The 27,689-nt window shown below is 37.2% G+C and overlaps 1 protein-coding gene across 7 annotated transcripts in view; it reads left to right on the forward strand.

The window, feature by feature from the left end:
* The window catches only part of TRDMT1 (tRNA aspartic acid methyltransferase 1), a 56,349-nt gene extending 35,542 nt beyond the window's left edge, over positions 1 to 20,807 (forward strand). Inside the window, exons 3-11 of one of the 7 annotated variants that reach the window (XM_025396787.1) lie at positions 2,262 to 2,338; positions 6,027 to 6,098; positions 6,722 to 6,787; positions 7,856 to 7,925; positions 8,997 to 9,080; positions 10,453 to 10,775; positions 13,670 to 13,727; positions 14,767 to 14,896; positions 19,781 to 20,807. In XM_025396787.1, coding sequence (XP_025252572.1) covers positions 2,262 to 2,338; positions 6,027 to 6,098; positions 6,722 to 6,787; positions 7,856 to 7,925; positions 8,997 to 9,080; positions 10,453 to 10,775; positions 13,670 to 13,727; positions 14,767 to 14,896; positions 19,781 to 19,881 — 981 coding nt within the window. In that variant the 3' untranslated portion in view covers positions 19,882 to 20,807. Of the gene's footprint in view, positions 1 to 2,261; positions 2,339 to 6,026; positions 6,099 to 6,721; positions 6,788 to 7,855; positions 7,926 to 8,996; positions 9,081 to 10,452; positions 10,797 to 13,669; positions 13,728 to 14,766; positions 14,897 to 16,307; positions 17,592 to 19,780 lie in introns of those variants that run through there. The other 6 variants (XM_025396786.1, XM_025396788.1, XM_025396789.1 and 3 more) reach the window with 6 other exon arrangements.
* The last annotated feature ends 6,882 nt before the right edge of the window (positions 20,808 to 27,689 follow it).

Consider the following 27,689-nt stretch of genomic DNA (forward strand, 5'->3'; position numbering starts at 1 on the left):
ATAGTCATATAATGTAAAAAGTCAATTTCCATTGGCTTTAAAATATTTAGTCATTAAAGATAACCTGTGTATTTCCGTGACTGCTTTATTTAATCCAAATACATTTTCATTGACCTAGAATACCAGGTTAAATAAGTTGTGAATGGTTCAATTTAGTGATGAATTTTTGCCTAATTGCCTTATCAGTTGGCCTACACTATCAAAAAATCACTATTTTCAAAAAATGCTCATCATCACTGGCCATCAGAGAAATGCAAATCAAAACCACAATGAGATACCATCTCACACCAGTTAGAATGGCGATCATTAAAAAGTCAGGAAACAACGGGTGCTGGAGAGGATGTGGAGAAACAGGAACACTTTTACACTGTTGGTGGGACTGTAAACTAGTTAAACCATTGTGGAAGACAGTGTGACGATTCCTCAAGGATCTAGAACTAGAAATACCATTTGACCCAGCCATCCCATTACTTAGCACATACCCAAAGGATTATAAATCATGCTGTCATAAAGACACATACACACGTATGTTTCTTGTGGCACTATTCACAATAGCAAAGACTTGGAACCAACTCAAATGTCCATCAGTGACAGACTGGATTAAGAAAATGTGGCACATATACACCATGGAATACTGTGCAGCCATAAAAAAGGATGAGTTCATGTCCTTTGCAGGGACATGGATGAAGCTGGAAACGATCATTCTGAGCAAACTATCGCAAGGACAGAAAACCAAACACCGCATGTTCTCACTCATAGGTGGGAATTGAAAAATGAGAACACTTGGACACAGGGTGGGGAACATCACACACTGGGTCCTGTCATGGGGTGGAGGGGTGGGGGAGGGATAGCATTAGGAGAAATACCTAATGTAAATGATGAGTTTTAATGGGTGCAGCACACCAACATGGCACATGTATACATACGTAACAAACCTGCACGTTGTGCACATGTACCCCAGAACTTAAAGTATGTATATATAAAAAAAGAATCTGTTAAAGCTGTAACTTTTTTAGTGGCTAGCTGTATTAGAGACATTGACTCTGTTTACTTCCTTTTGATTCTAGACATAGGATGCCACTGGAATAATTGCTATGAGAGATTGTTGTTTTATTTTTACTTTAGTTTTAGGAATTTAGCTGTTATCATTCCATGTCCAGTTGCTTATCATAATGGCCCTGTATATACAGGCTGTTGAACTTGAATGCGATGTGCTAATACCCTGCCCCGTGTGTTCTGGCTGACTGCTTAGTGTAGAATTTTCAGATTGCTTTCCTTAGCACTGCGGAGTCGAGAAGTGCTTTAGGAAATTTTCAATATCTAATTTTGATTTCATTTTCACAGATGTATCTGTAATTATTTAAAATCCTATGATCAAAAACTGATAAGACATGCACATTCAAACTGTTAATACAATGGAGACAACTGACATGTTCCCACGTTAACTCACTCTTTACAGAATTCAGAGTAAAGCTTTTCCTGCTTTATTCATGTGCTTGAACTTCTTAGAAGTAGGTTATAATTAGGAAGGTTTTGATTCTGGACTGATTTCTTTAAGTTTCTAGCTAAAGATGTGCACTGAGAGTGCTTAATGTGAGTTGGCAAACCCCTGACGTGTGCTTCCCTGTGTTTGTCTTCTGAGATATAGAAAGGGAGCAAACATAGCACAGTTCTCAGCTAGTTAGCCCATTAGGAATTCTTTTGATTCATCTTGTCAACAATCATTTGAAGTTCATTGCACACAACTGCAAATATTTGTGGCTATCTGAGAATTAGGCCCTTTTCCATTTGATAATATATTAACAGATGTATATGAAAGGGATGGTGACTGGTCTGCATATCACATTTGCTAAATAAAGAACATTATTGACAGGTAGGTATTTAAAAATTTCCTAGACCCCATCCCCATGAAAATTGTCAATTATAAAATAAGGTTCTCCATGTTTTACTCCAGAAAACAGCAGTGTTACACTTGAGGCGTGATACAGGCCAGATGTGCTTAGGATCCAGGAAACAATTGTTCCAGCTCTGGGCTGGTGCTGGGAACTTGGGGGAAGTCACTTAATTTCTTATAGCTTCAGTTTACTGCCCCACTTCCTTCACAGTATTGTTTTGAGAAGTTAGTTAGCCAAAGTTGATTTGACAAGCATTGTATTATAAACTGTTTCAGTTTCTGATATATTTAGTTATAGTTAGTATTTTCCTTCTTCCCTATTCTATCCGTTTTTATGTTTTTGTTCCCCCAAATGTTCATTCCTCAGGGCATTACACTCGAAGAGTTTGACAGATTATCTTTTGATATGATTTTAATGAGCCCTCCATGCCAGCCATTCACAAGGTATGTGTCATAAATATTTCAATGTTGTATCGGTCCATTTTGATGCTGCTGATAAAGACATACCTGAGACTAGGCAATTTACAAAAAAAGAGGTTTCCTAGACTTACAGTTCCATGTGGCTAGGGAAACCTCACAATCATGGCGGAAGGCAAGGAGGAACAAGTTATAGGCAGCAGGTAAAGGGAGAGAGGTTGTGCAGGGAAACTGCCCTTTATAGAACCATCAGCTCTCATGAGACTTATTCACTGTCACAAGAACAGCACAGCAGAGACCTGCCCCCACGATTCAGTTACCTCCCACCAGGTCCCTCCCACAACACGTGGAAATTCAAGATGAGATTTGGATGGGGACACAGCCAAACCGTATCAAGTGTTGAGAAAGTGCTTTTGAAGGACTTACTAAATCAAAGTATACCATAGTGTCAAGCATGGACACTTTGAAGTTTATTAGCTGCATTTCATAGTTTGGAAATTTTTTCATAAATCTTTTTATCTACTTATGTTTGTATGTATTTATTTTTAAATAATAATTATTGGGACAGGGTCTTGCTCTGTCACCCAGGCTGCAGTACATTAGCATGATCACAGCTCCCTGCAGCCTTAATCTCCCAGGTTCAAGCAATCCTTCTGCCTCAGCCTCCTGAGTAGCTGGGACTAAAGGTATACACTGCCATACCCAGCTAATTTTTAAATTTTTTGTAGAGATGGCATCTCACTATGTTGCCATGGCTGGCCTGAAAGCCCCGGGCTCAAGCTATCCTCCCACCTCGACCTCCCAATGTGCTGGGATTACAGGCGGAGCCACCGTGCCCAGCCTCCATTCATATTTATAATTAAGCATTAATCACAAAGGAAATAGCAATTGCTACCAGATGAGCAAATTAATTTGGTCAAAAGCAGATATGCAATACTGTAGGATACCTCTTTTATACTTACCTAAGACACAATGTTTATTTCCAGCCCAAATTACCTTAATTCATTTAAACTAATGAGCATTCAAGAATATCTTTCTAATACTGATTAAGCAAAGTGAATTTCCGCTATAAATATTCAAGTCCTAAATTGCTTAATTGTAGAATTTAAAAGCTAGTTAAGCATGCACTTGTGAACTTTACATTTCTTAAAATTCATATGTACATTGAATAATTCTGACTTTTCACAGCAACATTATAATCTCTTCATTAAAAAAATTATATATATGTGTGTGTATATATAAATATTTGGCTATATGTTTCAGGAAATTATATCTTCAACCAAATCTTGACTAATTCATCTTCATTTAGATATTTTTAATAAGAGTCTTTTGAATTATTTTAAATGATAATAGCAGTAGTAATCCTCTAAGTGTCTTACGCAGAGGATGTCATTTAATTTAACAAGCTTATGGGGTAGCCATTGCTGTTATAATGATTTTACAGATGAGAAACTGGGGCATAGAAAGGTTAGTTTTCTCAAGGATATACAATTAAAGAATGTCAGAGCCAAGATTTGTCAATCATTTTATATATTCCATGATTTTAAGTAGAATATAATATGTAATAAGCAGTCTAATTCAATGAATGAATATTCTAATGCTAAATTTCCATCTAGGTTTGGATTTATTTAAACAATTCTCTAGGAAATGAATTTCCCAAGGATTTATTGTTCACCTCCAAGCCAGGCATTTTTTTTTTTTTTTTTTTTTTGAGACGGAGTCTCACTCTGTCACCCAGGCTGGAGTGCAGTGGCGGGATCTCAGCTCACTGCAAGCTCTGCCTCCCGGGTTCCCGCCATTCTCCTGCCTCAGCCTCCCGAGTAGCTGGGAGTATAGGCGCCCACCACCTCGCCCGGCTAGTTTTTTGTATTTTTTAGTAGAGGCGGGGTTTCACCGTGTTAGCCAGGATGGTCTCGATCTCCCGACCTTGTGATCCGCCCGTCTCGGCCTCCCAAAGTGCTGGGATTACAGGCTTGAGCCACCGCGCCCGGCCAGGCATTATTTTTGATGCTGTAGTTCCTGTCTTTTGGGAGCTTATAGTCTAATGGGAATGGCTGACAAATAATTATCTTATAATGTTATCTTAAATTATCTTATAAGTTATATAATAAAAGAATGCTGAAAGTGTCACAGGAGTTCAGAGGAGAAAAGGGCTTGCTGCATACCAAGAGAAGGGAATTCTTTCAGAGGTGATGTCTGAACTGTGTCTGGAAGTAGATTAGGAGTTTATCAGAGCAGGCAGAGGCCATTCCATCTCAGGGTGGCTCTAGTGGAGTATGAGAGTGTGAGAGTGTGGCCTGCGGAGTACAGTGAGCAGGTTATACCCAGCGGAATGCAGCTCCAACTCTGTGAAGCCTCAGGTAATACTGCAGAGGGCCCCGTAGCTTTCCTACTCCCATCTCCCCCTTGTCTTAGCACAGCTCCAGCTGCTGATGGCAGGAGTAACTGATTCTGTAGTCCTCATGTGAAAGTCTGACAGGAAAGGACAGAATAAGAACTGAAGATTTCTGAGAAGTCTGTTCACATCCAGTCTAATCCCATAGCTGAACCTCAGGTCCACTGATGGTTTTGGTCCTGCTATCAGGTGTGAGGAAACTGACCGACGATGCCAAGTAACTTATTTAAGACTCTGAAGATAAATAGGATGCTTTTGAACCCTGGTCCTCTGTTCCTGCTGCTCAGGCTCAATTCAAGTCTTCATTTCTGCTTTATCTTTGGTCATGTTGTGAATCTTATTTGTAGGATCTACTTGCTAGCCCAAATACTGCCTGTTTACATGACTCGTTTTGACCCTAGTTACTCTAACCTCCTGCTTATAGAATCTAGCCTTCAGCTTAAGTCTCTCCTATTTACTTTGGACAAAATTGTGTTAGTTTTACCTACTGCTTTGATTGTCTTAGATTGGCCACCAGTGCCATTAGCTTCAGGTTGCTACTCCATTCAGCAGCTCATTCATCTGAACTCTCGTTATACCACCAAGGGGAGAGCAAAAAGTATAGTCAGTCAGCCAGCACGTGTGTGTGTGTTTTCTAAACAAAGTGATTTTAAGAGAACAGTTGGTTTTATTCTGCATTGACTTCTTGTTCTTTTTTGATTAATATAAGTCATTTGTCATATTGTTTTATAAAGATAAATTTTAAGTGTACTTGTTAGGTATGTAAGGATTTTTTTTCTTTTCAACCTCTGCCTTCCAGGTTCAAGCAATTCTTGTGCCTCAGCCTCCTGAGTAGGTGGGATTACAGGCGTGCCCCACCGTGCCTGGCTAATTTTTGCATTTTTAGTAGAGATGGAGTTTTGCCATGTTGGCCAGACTGGTCTGGAACTCCCGGGCTCAAGTGTTCTGCCCACCTCAGCCTTCCGAAGTGCTGGGATTACAGCTGTGAGCCACCACACTCGGCCTAATTTTTGTATTTTTAGTAGAGACAGTATTTCACCATGTCAGCCAGGCTGGTCCCAAACTCCTGACCTCAAGTGATTCACCTGCCTCACCTCCGAAAGTGCTGGGATTACAGGTGTGATCCACTGCGCCTGGACCCCTTTTTTCTTTTTAAATGAATAAATGTATTTTTTTTCTCTGTAACAACAAAGATGACCCTATTTTTTGTGAGCACCAACTTATTTTTATTCTCTGTTTTGACTTAAAAAGTGATTTGACATCTTTTTATCAGATTATTGATAAACTTTTTTTGTGCGTGTGGTTTTTTTACCGCTTTAGGATTGGCCGGCAGGGTGATATGACTGATTCAAGGACGAATAGCTTCTTACATATTCTCGATATTCTCCCAAGGTAAAAAGTTTGGTTCCTGTACAAGCTTACCCTTAATTTGAAACTCCAGGTCTGGAAGAATGTGATGTTTGTCATTTTATAGAGGATAGCCATTTATACATGCTGCCTTGAGATATTGTGCATGTCATTTATCTTCTCCTACCATGACTAATAGAATAACTGCAAATGTTTCACAATTCCACGCTTGTCACCACAGTAAGTGACAGGGAATCACAGCCTAATAGCTAGCTTCTACTGCCTCTGTTCATAGTGTTGATGCAAATGGTGCTAATGTTAGTGAATGCTGTTACCCATGGCCTAGAAATAAGTGCAAACCCTTAAAGCCACCCTTCTATATGAGTAGCAGCCCTTTCAGTTGTCACCACAGAGGCTCTGTGTGAACCCATGTTTGAGATAAACTCCAATGGAAATTAACATTTTAAATGTTAACTTTATCAAGTGTGCCATGTTTAAGGGAAAAATGAATAAAATATAAGTTGTCTCCAGCCTTATAAAATTCCATTTTAAAAATAGTTCAGAAAATTACTTACCTCATATTTCCCACAAGTAATGATTTTCTTTACTTTTTCTTCTTAGTAATGAGATATTTAGAATTCCATTTGTTTGTGTTTTTTTTTTTTTAGATTACAAAAATTACCAAAGTATATTCTTTTGGAAAATGTTAAAGGTTTTGAAGTATCTTCTACAAGGTAAAAAAAAATGTGTTTGTCTTGCATACACATCTTAGACTTGATATATCTTATAGTAGGAACTGTTGTGAAATAAAAATCTTAAAAACCAGTGCATACATTCTGACATTTTATATGTTAAATTCATCAGTGTTGATTTTGACTAATAATATAAAGTATTACAAAGTTTTGTTCAACTGATTCTCTTCTCTTTTGATGTTTTCGAATTTTTCTGGAGTAAGTGGTTAGTAAGAATGGCATTTCTCAATTTTAGCCATTTATATTGGTGCTTATTTCTGTGTAAGTGGAAATGTTTTCAGTAAGAATTGGTCCTGTTGGCAAGTATTTTCTGCCCTACAGCTGGATGCAGGAAGAATCCCTGTGTTGGGGTTCTTTCAGATGGTGGCTCAGCTGGAGAGAAAGCATCACCCCAGTCCTTGCGTCAGCTGCTGTCTGTAACAGTGCTCCCATCTGACTGGCTACCTTGAAGAAGATAGAGTTCTAGTTCCCATGGCAGATTGATCATCACTAGATTAGCAATTCTAACTTTCATCAATTTGGATAATTTATCTGGCAGCTTTATTTATTTGTAATAAAGAATTATCTATATCTTTTGATTCAATATTATTTCTCAGGTGCTGAACTTAGTAAAAACGTAGGTCATTATCTTTCTAAACAAGTGAAGTTACAGTTTTCACTTAAAATGAGGTTTTGTGGACCGGGCGCGGTGGCTCACGCCGGTAATCCCAGCACTTTGGGAGGCCGAAGCTGGTGGATCATGAGGTCAGGAGTTCAAGACCAGCCTGGCCAAGATGGCGAAACCCTGTCTCTACTAAAAATACAAAAAGATTAGCCAGGTGTGGTGGTGGGCACCTGTAATCCCAGCTACTCAGGAGACTAAGGCAGAGAATTGCTTGAACCCGGCAGGCGGAGGATGCGGTGAGCCGAGATTGTGCCACTGTACTCCAGCCTGGGTGACAGAGCGAGACTCTGTCTCAAAAAAAAAAAAAGAGTTTTTGTGTACATTATTTAAATAAGAACCACCTTTCCAAGTAACGAATGAAAGCTTTTTTTATTCCTCCTTTTCAGAGACCTCTTCATACAAACAATAGAAAATTGTGGCTTTCAGTACCAAGAGTTTCTATTATCTCCAACCTCTGTAGGTACCACAGTTATAAATGCTTACATAAATTATAATTTAAAGGCTTTTTTTCTCAAAGGAAATTTGATTCAATAAGCAGAATGGCTTTATTTTGGATAATATTATAGGTAAACTCTGAAAATAGTTTAGATTATGGATCTTCCTTCCCAAAGAGTTGAGTGCTTGCATATAAATTCATTCACACATATTTCATGAAAAAAATTATATAGCTTGAAAGAGAGACTATATTTTTCTTTTAGAGAGCAAAGGATAGCATATTTTAAAATATGTCAAGTTTGGTATTTCCAAACTCGGTGTTAATAATGTTAATAATTAATAATGTTAATGTTTCAAAATAATCCAAAATAGAAAACAAAACAAACATGTAGTAACTTTCTAACTACTGCTTTGGGGACATAACATTAAGTTGAAAACACTGCTTCCATTTCATGGATAAGAAATTTAAATAATTGATCATAATAAGACAAGTTACTTGACAGATTTGAATTTTGCAAGTGTTGCTGTCAGCTTTTTATTGTTCTTGTTAGTTTCTTGTGATCTTTAGTCATATTATATTGTTCTTTGCCCAGAAATTAATAGAAAACCCATTATAAAAATTCAAGATACAAGCTGTGGAAATTGGCAACATATTTGATTTCTTTAAATTTATTTCATATTTATTGCCTTTTAGTTTGTAAAACATAGTGAATCATCCTTTTTAACAAAATGAGGTAATAAATAGCCAAGAATAGCTATATTTGAATTTTTAAATTATTACTATATTATCAATAATGAATGTAAAAATATCTATAGTACGTCTTAGCTGGGAAATATAAAACGGAAGTGACTTGTAGATATATTTGTCAGCTTCAATCTTTAACTCATTCAAATAAAAGTACAAAGTAGCAGCTTAATAGTTTAGAATATACTACAATGGAGTCTTCTACAAATCCGTAGCAAATTTTGCTCTGGTAGAAGCTAAGTTTAGACTCGTATGAGTTTTTTGTTGTTGTTGTTTAACTTGTTGCTAAAGTTAGTACCGCTCTCTTTAATTTTCTAGAGTAACTAACTGCTTTGCTTTGCTTACAGCTTGGCATTCCAAATTCAAGGCTACGGTATTTTCTTATTGCAAAGCTTCAGTCCGAACCATTACCTTTTCAAGCCCCTGGTCAGGTATTATTATTGGAATTTTATTATGAGTGTTATGACTTATTTATTGTAAATATATATTAGTCTGCTAATTTATTTTCAAGAACTACTTTGTGTAAGTGTCTCTGTGTCCTGTGGAATGTAAAGTATAGACCATGCCCTAGGTCCCTCTTCAAGGCCATTTTCCTCTTGCCACTTTTATTGGTTTAAACAAAACAAAAACAAAAACAAAACAGAACAAATTTTCTTTTCCTCATTGGAAAACAAATGAGTTAAAAAACTTATCATTAGTATTGTTATCTTCCTCCTTCCCCCATAAGTTCCCTTTTGACTGTTGACTGTTTTGCATTTATCATTTTATCTTTCCCATAGAAGCTATTGGTTACTTTTGATAAAATTTAATATTTTATCTTAAAAGTGGCTTACAAGTATTTTAACACATTTGTTGCATTTTCTTTAAAGCCAATGCTATTTAGCTTAATTGATTAAAATATAGTAATGATTAGTACAAGCTAGAATAAAATGCTCAATTGCTACAGATAGAATCTCTAATTATGTGAGCAGTTTTACATGCTTAGGTCAAAAAACAGGGATGGATAACTGAGTTTTGGCGTTTCAGTGAAACTCTCCTTAACTTTCATAGGTAAGGACACAAAAGTCATGTCTACTAATAAAGGATTGGTAGTGTCACCTCAATCCCCTTATCACATAATACTAATATTGCTCCCTTTCCATAGTAGCCAATTCCAAATGTAGAGTTAATACACCTTATACATTGTATTAAGTTAATATTAATTTTATACATTGACTTCAAAGACTTCATCATTAAAAATTCCTGGAACGGTTTTCCTTTTACAAAATAGGACTTTATACACGGTTATATGTTTTGCAGAAGCAAGTTTTTCCCATGGGACTCATGAGTAGAAATAACCTTTCACAGTGAAAAGCGCTTTTCTTTTTTTAATTGCTAGTTTTCCTTTAGATCATAGCTATGTTTCGGTTTTTCCTTTTTAATGAAGGAGTATGGCAAAACTTGATCCAAAACACGTTTTCTGGAATTATTAGTGTTGCTTTCTAAACTTCTTTTCCAAATAGGATACAAGTATGATTTATCTATATTCAGTACACTTTCTATTACTTTATTGAATGTTTTTATTAATAAATACTGTAAACACTAATCCATGAAATAAATCATCTGTAGCCTGATGACAATATAGCTGTATGATTAATAACTTGTAATAATTTGTGCAAATACAAGTAAACCACAATTTCTGTCTTTTAATGGCAACTCCATAAAGACTAATGAGGTTTTTTTCATAATGTTGACTGGACATTATTAATTTCTCTTATTTTTAATGAAACTTTTGACAATTTGTTTATTTTTATGTAATGCCAGGTACTGATGCAGTTCCCCAAAATTGAATCTGTACATCCACAAAAAGATACAATGGATGTAGAAAATAAAATTCAAGAAAAGAACATTGAACCAAATATTAGCTTTGATAGCAGCACACAGTGTTCTGGAAAAGATGCCATTCTTTTTAAGCTTGAAACTGCAGAAGAAATTCACAGGAAAAATCAACAAGATAGTGATCTCTCTGTGAAAATGCTAAAAGATTTTCTTGAAGATGACACTGACATGAACCAGTATCTTTTACCACCAAAGTCATTGCTGCGATATGCTCTTCTATTGGACATTGTTCAGCCCACTTGTAGAAGGTCCGTGTGCTTTACCAAAGGGTAGGTTTTAAAGATCTATTCGTTCTGTATCCAAAATAACCAGGTTTTTAAAAGCTATTGTTTCTTTAAGTTCTTCTAAAAACAAGGAGCATTTTATAAAATGTTTTTGCTAGAATGATGTATTTTCCCTTAATTGCCTGCTTCATGTTCCAATAGAACACAAGTAAAAATTCCGTTTGGCAGAACATTATGTGCACCACCCACAAAAGTGCTCATAAAAGACAATGTCATTTGTTTGGTGACCTTCATAGGAGCTTAAATACCCATAGTGGAAACATGGTTTCTGTAGACTATTACTTGCTAATTCTTTTTTTTTTTTTTTTTTTTTTTTTGAGTCGGAGTCTCACTCTGCTGCCCAGGCTGGAGTGCAGTGGCGCCATCTCTGCTCACTGCAAGCTCTGCCTGCCGGGTTCACACCATTCTCCTGCCTCAGCCTCCCGAGTAGCTGGGACTACAGCTACCACCTCGCCCGGCTAATTTTTTGTATTTTCAGTAGAGATGGGGTGCTAATTCTTTAGCACTTCTGTGGTACATCGTATCTCAAAAGAATTGTGTTCACTCTTATGATCAATGTATAATAAGAAATTAAATTTTAATCTAAAGAAGTAATATTGAGTCATCTGGAGAATATTAGAGTAACTTTTAAATTTAAATTTTATTCAGGTTTTTACATAAGTGATATATGCCCATGGTTCCCCAAAAGATAACTAAGATTGTAAGACTCCATTCCATTTCTATCTCTTGACCATTCAGTTCTTCTCCCCACATACAACCAATGATAGCGGTTTACTGTATAATCTTCCAGAGGTATTGTATCTGAAAGTGTATTTAAATATCCATCTATATTTATCCCCCTTTTTAAGTAAATGGCAGGATACTATATATATGCCCCTTTTTTCACTGCACAATATAAATAGAATATTATCGCATATCAGTACTTAAAGGACTTTCTGTTTTCATTGTATAGGTATATTATATAATTTACTGGCTACCTATTCATGAACATTTAGAGGGCTTCCTTTGGGTTATTTCTTGAACATTTAATACATTTCTCACTAATTTTTTTAAACCTAGAAAGGGGAAAATTAGAGCTTTTTAAGAAAAATTTTGGCTGGGCATGGTGGCTCATGCCTGTAATCTCAACACTTTGGGAGGCTGAGGCAGATAGATCACCTGAGGTCAGGAGTTTGAGACTAGCCTGGCCATCATGGTGAAACCCTGTCTCTACTAAAACTACAAAAATTAGCCAGGCATGGTGGTGGGCGCTTGCAATCCCAGCTACTTGGGAGACTGAGGCAGGAGAATCACTTGAATCTGGGGGGCAATGGTTGCAGTGAGCTGAGATCACACCACTGCACTACAGCCTGGATGACAGAGTGAGACTCTGTCTCAAACAAAAAGAAAAATTTTGCCAAGGATCTCTGTCTCTGCTTTCTGAATGCTACTCAACCTCATTTGATAGGTAGTTGTATGATTTGTCAATTCAGGCTTTCTGTTCTTACCTTCTAGCTAGCTATTAATATCTTGTATGATATCCTGTACCCCAATATAACCATACCAGACTCATTCTGACTTTATTATACTCTGCCCTTGTACTTCAGGGGAAAGAGTTTATTGCTTTCCATTACCTTGAAAGACTTCACTGGGCTGTTGTCAATTACCAAGTTCAATAGGTTCTGTTTAGGACTCTCATAAAATAAGACTTAGCAATTTTGTAATAAACAACCTTGAAATTCTTTTCTAATTATACAGATGACATAAAAGAAGCCTGATTGTAAAATTTATTTTGGTATAGATACTATGTGTATATACACACATATTTATATGTGTAATATATATGAAAAAGACAGTTTGAAAAAAATTGTTTTTTTCCTGGTTTGACTTTTTCCCTCTAATTCTTATTTTAAACTGTTTTATTTGTAAAAAAGAAATAATGCTAAAATGTTGAACGGCCAGCTTGGCAATAATCTTAGAGAAAGACATACTGCTAATGACTTGCATTTCTGAAGTGTTTTATATTTTCTGTGTAGTTTTTTTATATAATGGTCTAAGTGATCATAAAATCGTACTGTATTAAATGACAAGCAGACATAGGCTCAGTGGCACTGTGTTTGCCATGGTGTTAGAGGGCAGGGTGGTGGGTTCCTGAGAGGAAATGATGGTTCAAGCATGATGAAAATGGCAGCAATTTCTTTTCACCTATACAGCATTTGGGTTAATGTGGCAGGGGAGCCACTATTGAATTATATTTGAATATAAAGTGCATCCTTTCCAGTGGTGAACATTCAAGATGGGACAATTAATACAAAGAAATAACAACTTATAGTTCATAATTCAGTGGTGTCTATTCAACTAGAAAAACTGTGCCATGTTTCATTTTTGAGACATTTATTATTTATTATTATCATTTACTTTTTGAGACAGAGTCTCACTCTGTTGCCCAGGCTGGAGTGCAGCAGCGTGATCTCGGCTCACTGCAACCTCTGCCTTCCAGGTTTAAGAGATTCTCCTACCTCAGTCTCCTGAGTAGCTGGGATTACAGGCACTTACCACCATGCCTGGGATTTCACCATGTTGGCCAGGCTGACCTCAAACTCCTGACCTCAGGTGGTCCACCAGCCTCGGCCTCCCAAAGTGCTGGGATTACAGGCATTAGCCATTGTGCCCGGCCCATTTCTGAGACATTTAAATGGAACTATCTTATGTCTTTTACCTAGTAATTTTTTACCTACAAATGATATTTATGTGACATTATTCCAGATATTTCAGAAGGATGTAACTGTGTAGATTGATTAATTCATTCAAAAATATTTAAGAAATATAGCATTAACACATACATCAGGTGCTGCATAATAGTTGTGTTGATTTTTCAGATATGGAAGCTACATAGAAGGGACAGGGTCTGTGTTACAGACTGCAGAGGATGTGCAGGTACTACGCATGTTTTAAAACTAAAACACTTTAAAACTTTTAACTAAAATTGTATAATACTTTGAGAACATTAAAATAATTTTATGCATCCAACTGGCCATCAATATATATTTTATTCATTCATATGGATATTCATATATATATTTTATTACTGTTGAATAAATCTTTTTCTTGTTGCTCTACATGAGTATATGCACAAGGAATGTTTTATGTTTTTCTTTTTCTTATTTTTACCTTCTGCTTTTCTTTTATTCCATAAATAGTAAGTTGAAATTCAGCCTACAATAGTTAATGTTCTGTAAAATGTTGTACAAACATCTTAATATTGGAGCCCTCCTTTGCAGTACACACTATAAACTTCCTTTTAAGGAAAAAAAAAATCTTAGCAATGTGCTTTATGAATACTTTAGTTGTTAACTTTTCATGTTGTCATGGTTGAATACAAGTCTAATATATAGCAAGTTTTATATTTTTTTGAATACTTTTAAAGTGAGATCACATTATCTTTTATACTGATTCAAACTTTTAACTAATAAAATTTACCCATGGTAAAAATTCTGTTATAGGCAAATGAATGTCTGGATTGAAGAAATTATATTTGCTTAATGTATTTAATCATTTTAAGGAAGTATCTTGATGAAACCAAGTATAAAAATGAAAGTTTTAATGATTCTCCTGTTTTATTGTAAAATCGACTTGGTTGTTTTGTCAAGCTTCTTTTGCATTTTTCACTATATTTCTTTTATATTGTCATTTATTGTTTATACTCTTATGATTTTATTTTAAGGGCTCAAAAATGACAGACACCCTGAAAAATATCCTGATCTGTTGAATGTTAACCTTTTTTTCTTTTCAAAGTTTACATTGCCCTTATCGAGCCAGTATGTAGTCTATTGCACAGAGCCAATTTGCCCTGTGCACTTTGCCGCTGTGTGTTAGAGCAGACTGTATGTCCATCGAGTTTAAACTGTCTCACAGCAGAAGATCTTAAATCCAATTGCACATTACTTTTTTAGTTATCTTGGGTATTTTCTTACAGATTGAGAATATCTACAAATCCCTTACCAAGTTGTCACAAGAAGAACAGATAACAAAGCTATTAATGCTTAAACTGCGATATTTCACTCCTAAAGAAATAGCAAATCTCCTTGGATTTCCTCCAGAGTTCGGTATGTGGGATACATGCAGAATTCAGCTTTCATGTATTAAAACTCTCAAAAATCTTTAGGGACTTGTGTGTCTAGGACTTGCCTCAACAAACGGGCTCAAGAAACCTCTTTCCTTTCCTGATCATGCCTTTATGGCATCTTTCTGCCCTCTTTCCCCTCATGACTGCCTCATTCGGTTATTTCCTGATTCATTCTCCCTCTCACTAGCTCCACTAGTGGGCCACAGAGGTTGGCATGGCTAGAAGGGTCACATTGGCAACTCCTCACCTCTTTCCACAGATGGCTGTGCATAGCATCCCCTTTCCAGCTTATTTTCTTTTTCAGAGGTTCTCTCCTAATCACCCCACAGTAGAGCTTGTGAAAGAATGCTTTCGATCACCTTTTTAAAAAAATTAAAAGGCAGTTGAGGGATTATTTTGGAAGGGTGGGGGATGTATTGGTATTTATTCTCCTCAGATACACCTGTGTCAGCTGTGTGGCTCTATCCTTCCCTACAAGGGGTAGGTGGAGAAAGAGGAGGTGGAGAGGCTGTCTAGGAAGGAGCTTTGATAATGGAACGAAAGGGGGACTCAGAAGATGAAATTGACACAGGAGATGAATTGACACAGAATTGAAAGTTTGGGGATCTACAGCAAGGAATCTCAAGAACAAATGGGAAGATTTAGTTGTAGAGTCAGAAAGTCAAAGACCTAACTTCACTGGCAGTCCAGGAAGTCCAGGGATTGGTGCTCTGAAGAGGTTGTACACACTGCTTTGGCCTTCTCAGAGATGCCCCAGCCCATCTCCCTGATCCCACCACCAGGGCCAGTGCTCTCAGCTCTAAGGAGGCTGTGGGTTTCTCAGGCCTGGGGTGGGCATGCTCCCAGTACCTGGCTGATGGACTGGGAGAAAGATTGACCTCCCTAGCATGCTTCCCTGGCTAGAGAAGGAGGAAGTGTGCTTTTGAGGACTCTGATTGAGAGTTCGAATGCAGAAAAGTCAAACTTTGTTAAGTCCAATACTTTTATAATATTAATATGGCACTATTCCTCAAATAAATAACAGGTTTAATAGATCATGTTTCAAATTCTAAATAAGGGATTTAAGCTGAGGTTTTGGAACACAACTGTTTTGTACATAGGGAACAAACTGCCAATGTAATTTGACTACCCTCTTGGTAATTGGTTCTCTGAGCGTAGTCGCAGCAACCAGGTTTATTTTGTACTCCCTGCCTCTTTCTTGGTGATCTCATTTTTGTCCCAAATATCCTGGGGAGTGTTGTTTAAGAGAAACACAAACTTTCCTTGTCGTAGTTTATGTCACAAAATGAGTGAGAGCATTACAAAACAAATAAAGACCTGAGAATTAGACTCAAGAATTCTCATTCCTAGTCTGCTTTCCTAGCTACTATTTTTTTTTCCCTTTTTTTCAGATAAGCAATTAGACATACTGTTGAAGAGAGAAAAGAGATTAACTATCTAATTAAAACGAATTCCTCAGCTTTATTCCAGTGCTTTTTTGTTTTCAAAGGGCCGTAGTCACTTTGGTAATACTGAACCTTGCTAAGGAGTACAGAGCCCAGAGTCAGACTGAGTGATTTCATATCCCAGCCCCACCTTAACCGTTCCCTTCTTTAGTTTACTTGTCTGTAAAATGAGGATAATCATAACTCCTACTTCATAGGGTTATTGTGATAGTTATATGAGTTAATGTATACAGAATTCTTATATAATATCTGAGACATAATGTAAAATTTGTTTTAGATTTCATTTTTAGAATGAGCCATTTATTTACTTTTGTAATATTTATTTCATAAATATTTTTCTCCTTGTTTTAAAATTTTAAGTGGGTAAAATAGAATTTTTCAAAACTCTCTGAATTACATGTGTAGCACTTAGAAAAACAGCCTTTGAAGTTACTGAACCTCCTTTTGAAATACATGGTATGTTTGTGGAGTTGAGCTTACCCTGATGTCACCACTGAGCAGCACCATGACACAACTGTCCCTGATGTGTGTTTCCAACATTATTGACTCTGGGTCCAAAAATGGGCATTGTTTGAGCTGTTTGTCTACTGGCAATGATGGATCTGCAATGAACGCTCTGTCCTGGTTCTGTGACACCTGGTGGTGTGTGTTCTGCAGTAGTAGGCTTTTGAAGAAAAACACTAACCTGCCCTTATGGGTGAAAGCTGATATCTTGACCTTGTCCATTCTATATTTCTTTGTTTTTGGGGATTATTATTGTTATTTTTAATGTATCTAAGTTTTTAAAAAGTTGTCTTTTAACTTAAAAAATTATGTCATGTTTTCCACAAGTTGTTAGGTTGGTGCAAAAGTAATTTGCCATTACTTTCGGTGGCAAAAAGTGCAATTACCTTTGTGCCAACCTAACAGTTTAGATTTAAAGAAATATGCACTGATGCAGACACATACACACGCACACACACATAGATATAATTTGTACAAATCTTACTTGTTTGTTTTCAAACCTTTCTTTCCTTCTGATGTAATTGTAATATTGCAAAAGGTCGTCTCTGGGATAGTCTAAAAGCCTGTTTGTAGGTACATTTATACCTTTGGCTACTTTGAAGTAAGTAAGTTTAGATAAGTAATGTGCTTACCTAAGATATTATCTTTAGAATAGAAACTTTATGATCATGTTTAATTGCAACAGTAATTGCTGTTATTTTATTGCAGTTAATAAAATGTCAAGCGTCGATGAAGCAATTTTATTGTAACTAATTCTACCTTCCTGTCCTCACAAGTATATGAAATTTTGCTATTCTTTTTTCTTTTTTTTTTTTTTTGAGACGAAGTCTTGCTCTGTTACCCAGGTTAGAGAGTGGCGTGATCTTGGCTCACTGCCAGCTCCACCTCCCAGGTTCACGCCATTCTCCTGCCTCAGCCTCCCGAGTAGCTGGGACTACAGGCGCCCACCACCACCACGCCCAGCTAATTTTTTGTATTTTTAGCAGAGACGGGGTTTCACCGTGTTCGCCAGGATGGTCTCGATCTCTTGACCTCATGATCTGCCCGCCTCGGCCTCCCAAAGTGCTGGGATTACAGGTGTGAGCCACCAAGCCTGGCCGAAATTTCACTATTCTTAATACTCCTAATTTTTAAAAAAATTTTCCTAAGTTATTTTTCCTTTATTTCTTTGCTTTGCCAGAGTATGCTGAATGTGAAATCCTGACATTATAACTAACATTATAGTGCACACTCTTGTACATGGACAGTCTTTCATGCTGATATTTGCAAAGCCTTCTTCCAGCGTATGAGGGATCCATGGGCCTTTTTGTTTTAAGAAAGGAGTGTAGCAAATGGAAGTCCAACATGAGAAAGGCAATTTGTGGAAGCAGAGTGTAAAAACAACCGTGGGGGACTCGTATCCAGAATACGTAAAGGACTCTTACAATTCAACAATTATAAAAAGAGAAATCCAATTTTAAAATGGGCAAGGATTTGAGTCAATATTTCTCCAAAAAGGATAGATAAATGGCCAATAAGCACATTAAAAATATGTTACTTAGTTATTAGGGAAATGTAAATCAAATCACAATATGATATTATTTCATACTCATTAGGATGGCTAAAATAGAAAAGACAAACAATAATAGTACTGATGAAGATGTGGAGATATTGGAACCCTCATCACTGCTGGATGTGAATGTAAAATGGTGCAGCTGCTTTGAAGAACAGTCTAACCGTTCCTCAAACATTAAACATAGACTTACTGTGTGACCCAGCAGTTTCACCCCTATGTATATATCCAAGAGAATTGAAAATATATGTCTATACAAAAACATACGTGAATGTTCATAACAGCATTATTCTCAACAGCCAAAAAAGTAGAAACAATGGAAATGTCTTTGAATGAATGAATGAAAAAATAAAATGTGGTAAATCTATACAATAGAATATTATTCACCCACAACAAGGAATGAGGTGTTAGTACATGCTATGACATGAATGAACCTTTAAAACATGTTCAGTGAGGCCGGGCGCGGTGGCTCAAGCCTGTAATCCCAGCACTTTGGGAGGCCGAGACGGGCGGATCACGAGGTTAGGAGATCGAGACCATCCTGGCTAACCCAGTGAAACCCCGTCTCTATTAAAAAATACAAAAAACTAGCCGGACGTGGTGGCGGGCGCCTGTAGTCCCAGCTACTCGGGAGGCTGAGGCAGGAGAATGGCGTAAACCCAGGAGGCGGAGCTTGCAGTGAGCTGAGATCCGGCCACTGCACTCCAGCCTGGGTGACAGAGCGAGACTCCGTCTCAAAAAAAAAAAAAAAAAAAAATGTTCAGTGAAAGAAACCAGACACAAAAGACAACATATTTTAAGGCTCAATTCATATGAAACAGAAAGTAGATTAATGGTTGGGGGCATGGAGGTAATAGGGAGTGACTGCTAATAGGTACTAAATATTTTTTTGAAGTAATGAAAATATTCTGGAATTAGACAATGGAGATGTTTGAAAAACTCAGTGACTATACTAACAACCTCTTAATCGTACACTTTAAGTGGGTGATTTTTATGCTATGCAAATTATATCCATAAAATGATTATTAAATCAAAGAAAGAACTGTGAAATAATGGCAGCCATAGCTTTTTTTAAAAGTGCACTAATACGTGGATTTCTCTGAGTTCTGTGGATATTTTATGTGTACGTGTGTGTGTGCTGAGCATAACACATAATGTGATATGTTGCTATCTCACTGTGTAGGCAGTATAATGTTATAGAATATTTTTGGCTCCAAATTCTCTTTTGTTAATAAAACTTCATGGAGACCTTAGTGATTTATTTATGAAATGACCGCTGTGCCCTTACTAAAGGATACATCCTTTCATCTCTGGAAATTGTGATTACAAATGATTTCTTTAAATTGTTCTTTGTCTTTTCTAGGATTTCCTGAGAACATAACAGTGAAACAGCGTTATCGCCTACTTGGAAATAGTCTCAACGTGCATGTAGTAGCTAAACTAATCAAAATCCTATGTGAATAATTTCGAAATAACTGTGAAAGATGGTCATATGACATTCCTTCATTTTTGGAGAGTAATTCTGAAATTCTATTTTGGACTAATTCTGGTGGAATTTAGCTAAATTATTTCAATCTGTCTTTAATAAGAAATTTGGATTTTATAAAAAAATCCACTTGTTTCTTCAAATTTATATTACTGTATTTTATAAAATACAAACTATTGGTATGCTTTATGGACAGTATATTTGCATATGAAACTGGTAAATATATATGTGAAATATTCTTTTTAAAATGATTTCATAAACAAATCAAGGAGCGCTAGAATTTTAGTGTCTACGTGAGTATCTTGTGCAGTGTCATAACAGGCATATTTTTATGTTAATTAAAGAAGTTTTTTATTTCTAATTTTAAAATAATGATTCTAATTCTAGCCCATTGAATGTTTTATTTAATTTCCAATCCTGTAAACACTTCTTTATTTCATCTAAACAAATGCATATGATATGTAAACCAAATTATCATTATTCAATTTATACAGCAGTCTGAAGATTATGTCAGGAAAAACAATCCTAAATATTTGATTATCTCTCCATCAAGCGGTACAGAAACTGTTGGTGCACATTATCTACATTTTCCTCAGTCTCTGTCTGAAGGACAAAACTCATTTTTCCTTCTTCATTTTGTATGTACTTTCCTTTAGTTTGCTATTATCAAATCTTGTTTTTGTCTTCTCAGCTTCTGAGTTGAATTTCCCTTTGCACGCTGAGGAATGTAGCATGGCATTAAGATTTCAGGGAGGAAGCTGCCCTCTGATCCCATGCCATATGACACTACTGCCCTTCCCCCAATTGTTCCTTATTGTGGCAACATACACTCTGAATTAACTTTTATGACTTTTAACTTTCTCTGTCTCTCTTCCTCAGTAGACCTCTTGGAATTAGGGTTTCTAATCAAACTAAGTCTTGTATCATAAATTCTGTGGTTTGTGATAAAAGCAAGTGACAAAGAGAAGAGAGATGAAAAGAAACAAGTCCAGAAATCGTATTACAAGATTTTAATTCAAATTTTTCTTCTTAAAAATCAACTATTTTGAGGTGGATAAATTGGAAGTTTGTGCATTGCTTGTGGGAACGTAAAATGATTCAGCTGCTGTTGGAAAACAGTATGGAGGTTTGTCACAAAACTCAACATAGAAGCCGGGCGCGGTGGCTCAAGCCTGTAATCCCAGCACTTTGGGAGGCTGAGACGGGCGGATCACAAGGTCAGGAGATCGAGACCATCCTGGCTAACACGGTGAAACCCCGTCTCTACTAAAAAATACAAAAAACTAGCCGGGCGAGGTGGCAGGCGCCTGTGGTCCCAGCTACTCCGGAGGCTGAGGCAGGAGAATGGCGTAAACCCGGGAGGCGGAGCTTGCAGTGAGCTGAGATCCGGCCACAGCACTCCAGCCTGGGCGACAGAGCGAGACTCCGTCTCAAAAAAAAAAAAAAAAAAAAAAAAAAAAAAAAAAAAAAAAAACTCAACATAGAATTACCGTATGATTCAGCGATTCCACCTCTGGCTATAGACCCAAAAGAATTGAAAGCAGAGACTTGAACAGATATTTGTACACCAGTGTTTATAACACCATTATTCACAGTAGCCAAAAGGTAGAAGCAGCCCAAGTGTCATCCCATTCACCCTTGAATGGTTGCATGAAATGTGTTCCGTGCATGCAGTGGAATGGTACCAACCTTCAACAGGAAGGAAATTCTGACATATGCGGTGACACAGATGAACCTTGAGTACCTTATGCGAAGTGAAATAAGCCACTCTGTGGGAAGGGAGAATGGGTAGTTAGTGCTTACTGGGTACAAAGTTTCTGTTTGGGGTGATGAGAAAGTTTTGGAGGTGGATGAGGAGGATGATTGCACAACAATGTGAATACTTAATGCCACTGCAACTGTATATTTAAAAATAGTTAAAATGATAAATTTTATATTATGTATATTTTACTGCAATTGAAAAAAATCATACTCTATTACCAATTTTTCAGAACTCATAGATAAATATGAATATAGGGAAGCTATAAGCCAGCCCATATACAGAAACTATCACTATCTACATTTTTCATATGTGTTCAAAGACAGAGCCTATTACAAGTCTCATAAATTTCAGTAAACAATCGGAAATTATTTTGGCACACTTTCATGTAGGTTCTCTTCACTGCTGAAAGATTCTAAATAAAATGGTTTAGAGTTTTACTGTAACTCTATGAATAATTATGCTATAATTATAGTATCCTACATTCGGTTGAGCAACATTATGCAAAATAAGTGTCAAGTTACTGTTCACCAACTATAAACACTTGAAAGGCCTGTAGAGACATTTGCTTACAAACTGGAAGACAGAAGGTAGCTTTGTGGAATTTTTTTTTTTTTTTTTTTTGAGATGGAGTCTTGCTCTGTCGCCCAGGCTGGAGTGCAGTGGCCGGATCTCAGCTCACTGCAAGCTCCGCCTCCCAGGTTCACGCCATTCTCCTGCCTCAGCCTCCCAAGTAGCTGGGACTACAGGCGCCCGCCACCGTGCCCGGCTAATTTTTTTGTATTTTTAGTAGAGACGGGGTTTCACCGTGGTCTCGATCTCCTGACCTTGTGATCCGCCCACCTCGGCCTCCCAAAGTGCTGGGATTACAGACGTGAGCCATCGCGCCCAGCCTGCTTTGTGGAATTTTTAAATTATGGAAATGTATTCACAGAAGACGGTGATTCTTGCCCTTAATTCATAATTAAAAATATACAGTAACAAGCATAAAACTCACATCTTAATGAAGATGTATCTACCAGTGTCATTCAATTAGCAGATGTATATGTATGCATAATTAATTTGGAAAATGTTATTTTATGGAATATCTGCTATATGCTTTTGGTAATAATGCTATATATAAAATTTGCACTGGAAATTCTTTTTCCTGATCTTTGGACTTGTACGTTTATTCAGATATTGGAAAACATAGCTTCTCATTTTCAAAAGAATAATGTGTAATTCAATCTTCACCATACCTAACAGTAAACTGATTTTTCATTCCCCTTTTCCCATCATTCCTGCTCTTTTAAATGGCTTACCAGATAATTCTAAGGTATTTATTACCCTGCTTCATATTTTTAGTATGTCTTCAGGATCCAAAACTAATTCTAAAAGATGATCAGATCATTTAATGTAAACAAAATGAGTCATAATTAGAAAATGATTTTGAAGAGGTGGGTAGTCATTGTAGGAGGGGTCAGAGCCTGACAATCCTCAGTGGCAGGCAAGAAAGAGGAATGACAGCATCACCTTCATAGAGGACCCTGGACATGGTGTTCTGGCTATTAAATCAGACCTGCACCACGGGCACTGCCCTGTGCCTGGAAAGGTGAGAAAATACCTCCAACCTTCAGCCAACTTTTCTTCCTCAAAAAGTAGAGCCTTCTACAGAGGCAAAAATGGTAGTTGAAATTGTGAACAGTGAGGGTCCGTGCAGCACTTTTTTAGAAATTTGAGGGTAAACTGTTGCTTGAAATGATCCAACTTTTCAAAGAGGTAAAGTTATTTAGTAGAGAGGCTTTTAAGTTGCCCTGAAAAGCTGTTTTGCTACCATGTGGGATGTAAAGTTGGATGGAGTTAGAGGTGAGTGCAGGCAATTCAACGCATTGGTAGGGGTGGAATTCCTCAGCAGAAATCACCATCTGGGTTTTGCTCCCATGTCAACCTAGTTCAGGTCTAGAGTGATTAAGTTGGAGACTTCTGAGGAGAGAGAAATGAACCAAAGATAAATAAAACTGATTTAATTTTAGCTATAGCAGAACGGAACAAAGAAGCAACCACATTTCATCTAACATCAAGCACCTACTAAAGGATGCATTCTGCAGGCCAACTGTATCCGCATCCAAACCAAAGTCACTGTGGTTGCTCTTTTGCTTTAATAAGAGTTTAGAAACAAGAGGTTTCTAAATAAGCCAAGATAACACAATAAGGACCAAGTTTTAATCCCACATAGACAAAGAGATTAAAGTGAGTTTTCCTGAATTGCTTATGTTATGAGCAGAAGGTTACCTTGTCATAGTTTGGCCTTCGGCTTGAAATTCTGACTCTTTTAGGCCACCAGTTATGACACTGACTTACTAATAGCTTTGGACTTTGAAATTGAGTGAGGGTCATATAGTGTCAGCAGTTTTCTTGTAGCCTGTGATTGCACTGAGATATAATTTTTAAAGACGTGGCCTTTGGACCTCTGTCTACTAGTTAATCTCTCCCATCTACCATTCAAATGTGCTATATACAACTATCATATCAACTTCTTAGCAAGCACTTTTCTGGTCCTCCATCACACCCACTGAGATGTCTAGTTATGCCTTTCATTTGAGAGTTTCCCCCTTTTTTTTTTTTGAGATGGAGTCTCGCTCTGTTGCCCAGGCTGGAGTGCAGTGGTGTGATCTCAGCTCACTGCAACCTCCCCCTCCTGGGTTAAAGTGATTTTCCTGCCTCAGCCTCCTTAGTAGCTGGGATTACAGGCGCGTGCCACCACACCTAGCTAATTTTTGTATTAGTAGAGATGAGGTTTCACCATGTTGGCCAGGCTGGTCTCAAACACCTGACCTCAAGTTAATCCACCCACCTTGGCTTCCCAAAGTGCTGGGTATTACAGGCATGAGCCACCGTGCCCAGCCTCCCTTTGCATGTTTTTTAAAAAGGTATTAAGCATCTTGCACATGTTCTTTGGTTTCAGTTTGCATGAGTCAACCTGTCTGCATCATTTTCCCTTTCACTATTTCTTGTCTTTGATGGTAAAATTTTAAAGCTTCAGTTTAAAAAAAAAAAAAAAGTCTTTTTTGTTGTTGTTTCTATCTTCCGTTTCCTTCTTTAGACTGTCTAGGAACATTTTAAGGTACTCATGCTCTTCAAAATCTTACACAATCAAGATCCAAACTCCATCACCATTCGTGTCTTAGCTTGTGAATTTCTTTCTTTTTAAATAAAGTTGTTCAACAAATATGAGCATGTGCAACGAGCTGTTTTGGCTTTGTATTCCCCAAGTTCTCATATAAATTGGCTTTATATTTACCATAGATTCTGAGTCTTGCTTTCCGCCACATCCAGCACTTACTGAAGTCTCCCTCAATTACACCACACTTGACTCCTAAAGCTTCCAAAATCTCATTTTTCCTATAAATATGAGACTGGAAATTTTCACAAAAACTAGAAGATAGGAATTGAGTTCTCCCATAGAAGAACTCTCCTCTGAATAACCCTAGGGTTTTTCACTTCTTTGCTTGTACCTAAGCATGGCTTCAGTGTTTACTTCAAATATTTGCTGTGTATTTTGTTTGCATTTTGATTTCTGTTTTTATCAGGACAGATTGAAATTATAAGAGTGTACACAGAGAACATGTTTGTTTAGCTAAATTAGCACTATAATCAGATGAGATCACCTAGAGGGTCAGAGGATGAGAGTGAAAGAGAGAGAAAGAGAAGAGCAGAGGCTTGGAGCTGACTTATCTGAAGATTCAATCCTCAGGTCTCTTTCTACCCTTCACTTTTCAAGACACTTTTCTCAGAGATGCTCACCCTTTCCTACAACTTCAGCCATTTTGCCAGTGACACCCAGATGACTCTAAATCTGCTGTTTTCCTAAGCCCTATTCTAGAATCTTCATGCTGGTACATTTTTAACTTGGATATCTTGCTATTCAAGTTGTATCAAATTTGCATCAAATTTAGCATGTTTGCAGCCTCAGCACTCTCCATTCTATAGTCAGTTCCACTTTAATATTTATGGTACGGTTAGTCTCCAAATCTTCCAAGTTCAAGCCTCATAACCAAAGATCGTCTTCACCTTCCTTCTCACTCTGCATTCCATTGGTCAGCTTCTGTTAAAACAGCCTTCCTAAGGCAGGCCTTCTCTGAACCATCATCTATTTTTAGGAAATCTTATAAAAAGTCACTGAGATTTAAGAACACCCACACATATATTTGCAATCATATTTGTGTGGTTGGTTAAACATGTCAACATTTAACAGATTTGAGCCTTCTAAATTTAATCTAGCATGAATGTCGTTTTTACTAAAATATTTGCTATTTTACTCACTTAGCTGGTTCCTTACACAAGTCCAGTTAAATTTCACATATGGAAAAATGATTGAAAACACCTAATGGAATGCGATACTCCTTGTGTAGTAGAAATGAGTTGAGTTTCATATTTGAGAGCCGATCCTATGAATGAATAGACAATAAACTGAATAGTTGTTAGATCTGGGTTTTAAAAATGGAAAATGTTTCATGTTTTACAGAATGTAAATGTCCACAAGGGCAGAGATTGTTAAGACATTTTTTCCCCCAGTGACTTAAAACAGTACTGGCACGTAGTAAGCACTCAATAAATATTTGTTGAATGAGTGAATATAGGAACCATACTGGAATCGGTATTGAAGCTACATAGAAAGCATCACACTGCGGAGTTCAAACAGTGTCTTTAAGTTGTTCTCTTTAAAACTATTTAATTTGTCTGTTACTGCCACTTCTTCTGTGCCCAGAGGAACAGCCAAAGTTACTCAAGTCCGGAAGACAAGATTTAAAAATAATTCTGGGGTAGGCTTTTGGCTTTTGGAAAGTAGTGCAAATAAAATTTTTTGAAATACTGTATTCTGACTTCTGGTCTTGACAAGAGAGTGTAGATTTATTTCTCCCTGCTTCTCCCTGAAAAGTACAGTTATAAACTCTGGGTAAGTATAATTATAAAATAATGCAAGAGGAATCAGAAGGAGAATTCTGAAAGGCGGGAACAGGAAGACACACTGGCGAGGGACCCCAAGACTAGAGGAACAACATGGTTCCAAGACATCTGACCCCTCACCCAACAGAGGAAGGTTACCCAGGCTTGGTGTTTCCCGACCTACAACCAAACAACAGAAGGCAGCCCAGAGAGGCTCATTCCTGCAGAAGAGGGAACTGAAGTCTAGTCAGTAATACCAGATGAGTCTGGCTCTACCAGCACGGGGGATATATCAGGAACCCCACTGACAAACATCTAGACCTGAGACTAGTATATTGTGCTGAGAGATGAGCACCCAGGGGCCTCTGGCCAAAAGCATCTAACCCAGGAAGATTTTTTGTTACCCTGAGCCAGAGACTCCCTTCTCCCAGAGGTACCATGGGACCCGGCTTGGGGGAAAATCCTTCTTTCCCTAAAGTAGCATCATGAAGGACCATTCGGGAGCCCCAGCAGCACCAGATAAACCAAGCAGACCAAAATAACACTGCAAAGGCTTTAAAAACTAAATTACCATTGGAGTCATAGCCCACAAAAACTAAGCCAGGGCTTGCATGCTAAACATAAATGGAGTGACTGCCCACTAAAAATAAAATATTAAAATAACAGGCAAAATGTTCAGGATACGAGGTAAAAAAGCCTGTCATACCAAGAACCAGAAAAATCACAACTTGAATAAGAAATGATGGTCAACAGATGACAATACTGAGACAAATCAGATGTTGGAATTACTTGACAAGGATTTTAAGCAGCTCTCATAAAAATGCTTCAACGGGTAATTACAAATTGTCTTGCAACAAAAAATAGAAAAAGCTCAGCAAAGAAATAGAAGTTAACAAAAGAACCATTATGGTAGGTGCACTATATGCCAATTTTTAAAAATAGAAATAAATGGCAGTTATGTAACTGAAAAATACAATACTGAAATAGAAAACATTCTGTGGTAACAGATAATTTGATTAGCTCCTGGACATTTTGTCTGTTACATTAACTTTATTTTCAGAAATTTAATTTTGATGTATCTTGGCATGAATTTCTTTCAAA

This window comes from Theropithecus gelada, chromosome 9, assembly GCF_003255815.1.
Source record: "Theropithecus gelada isolate Dixy chromosome 9, Tgel_1.0, whole genome shotgun sequence".
In the NCBI taxonomy this organism is placed as follows: Eukaryota; Metazoa; Chordata; class Mammalia; order Primates; family Cercopithecidae; genus Theropithecus; species Theropithecus gelada.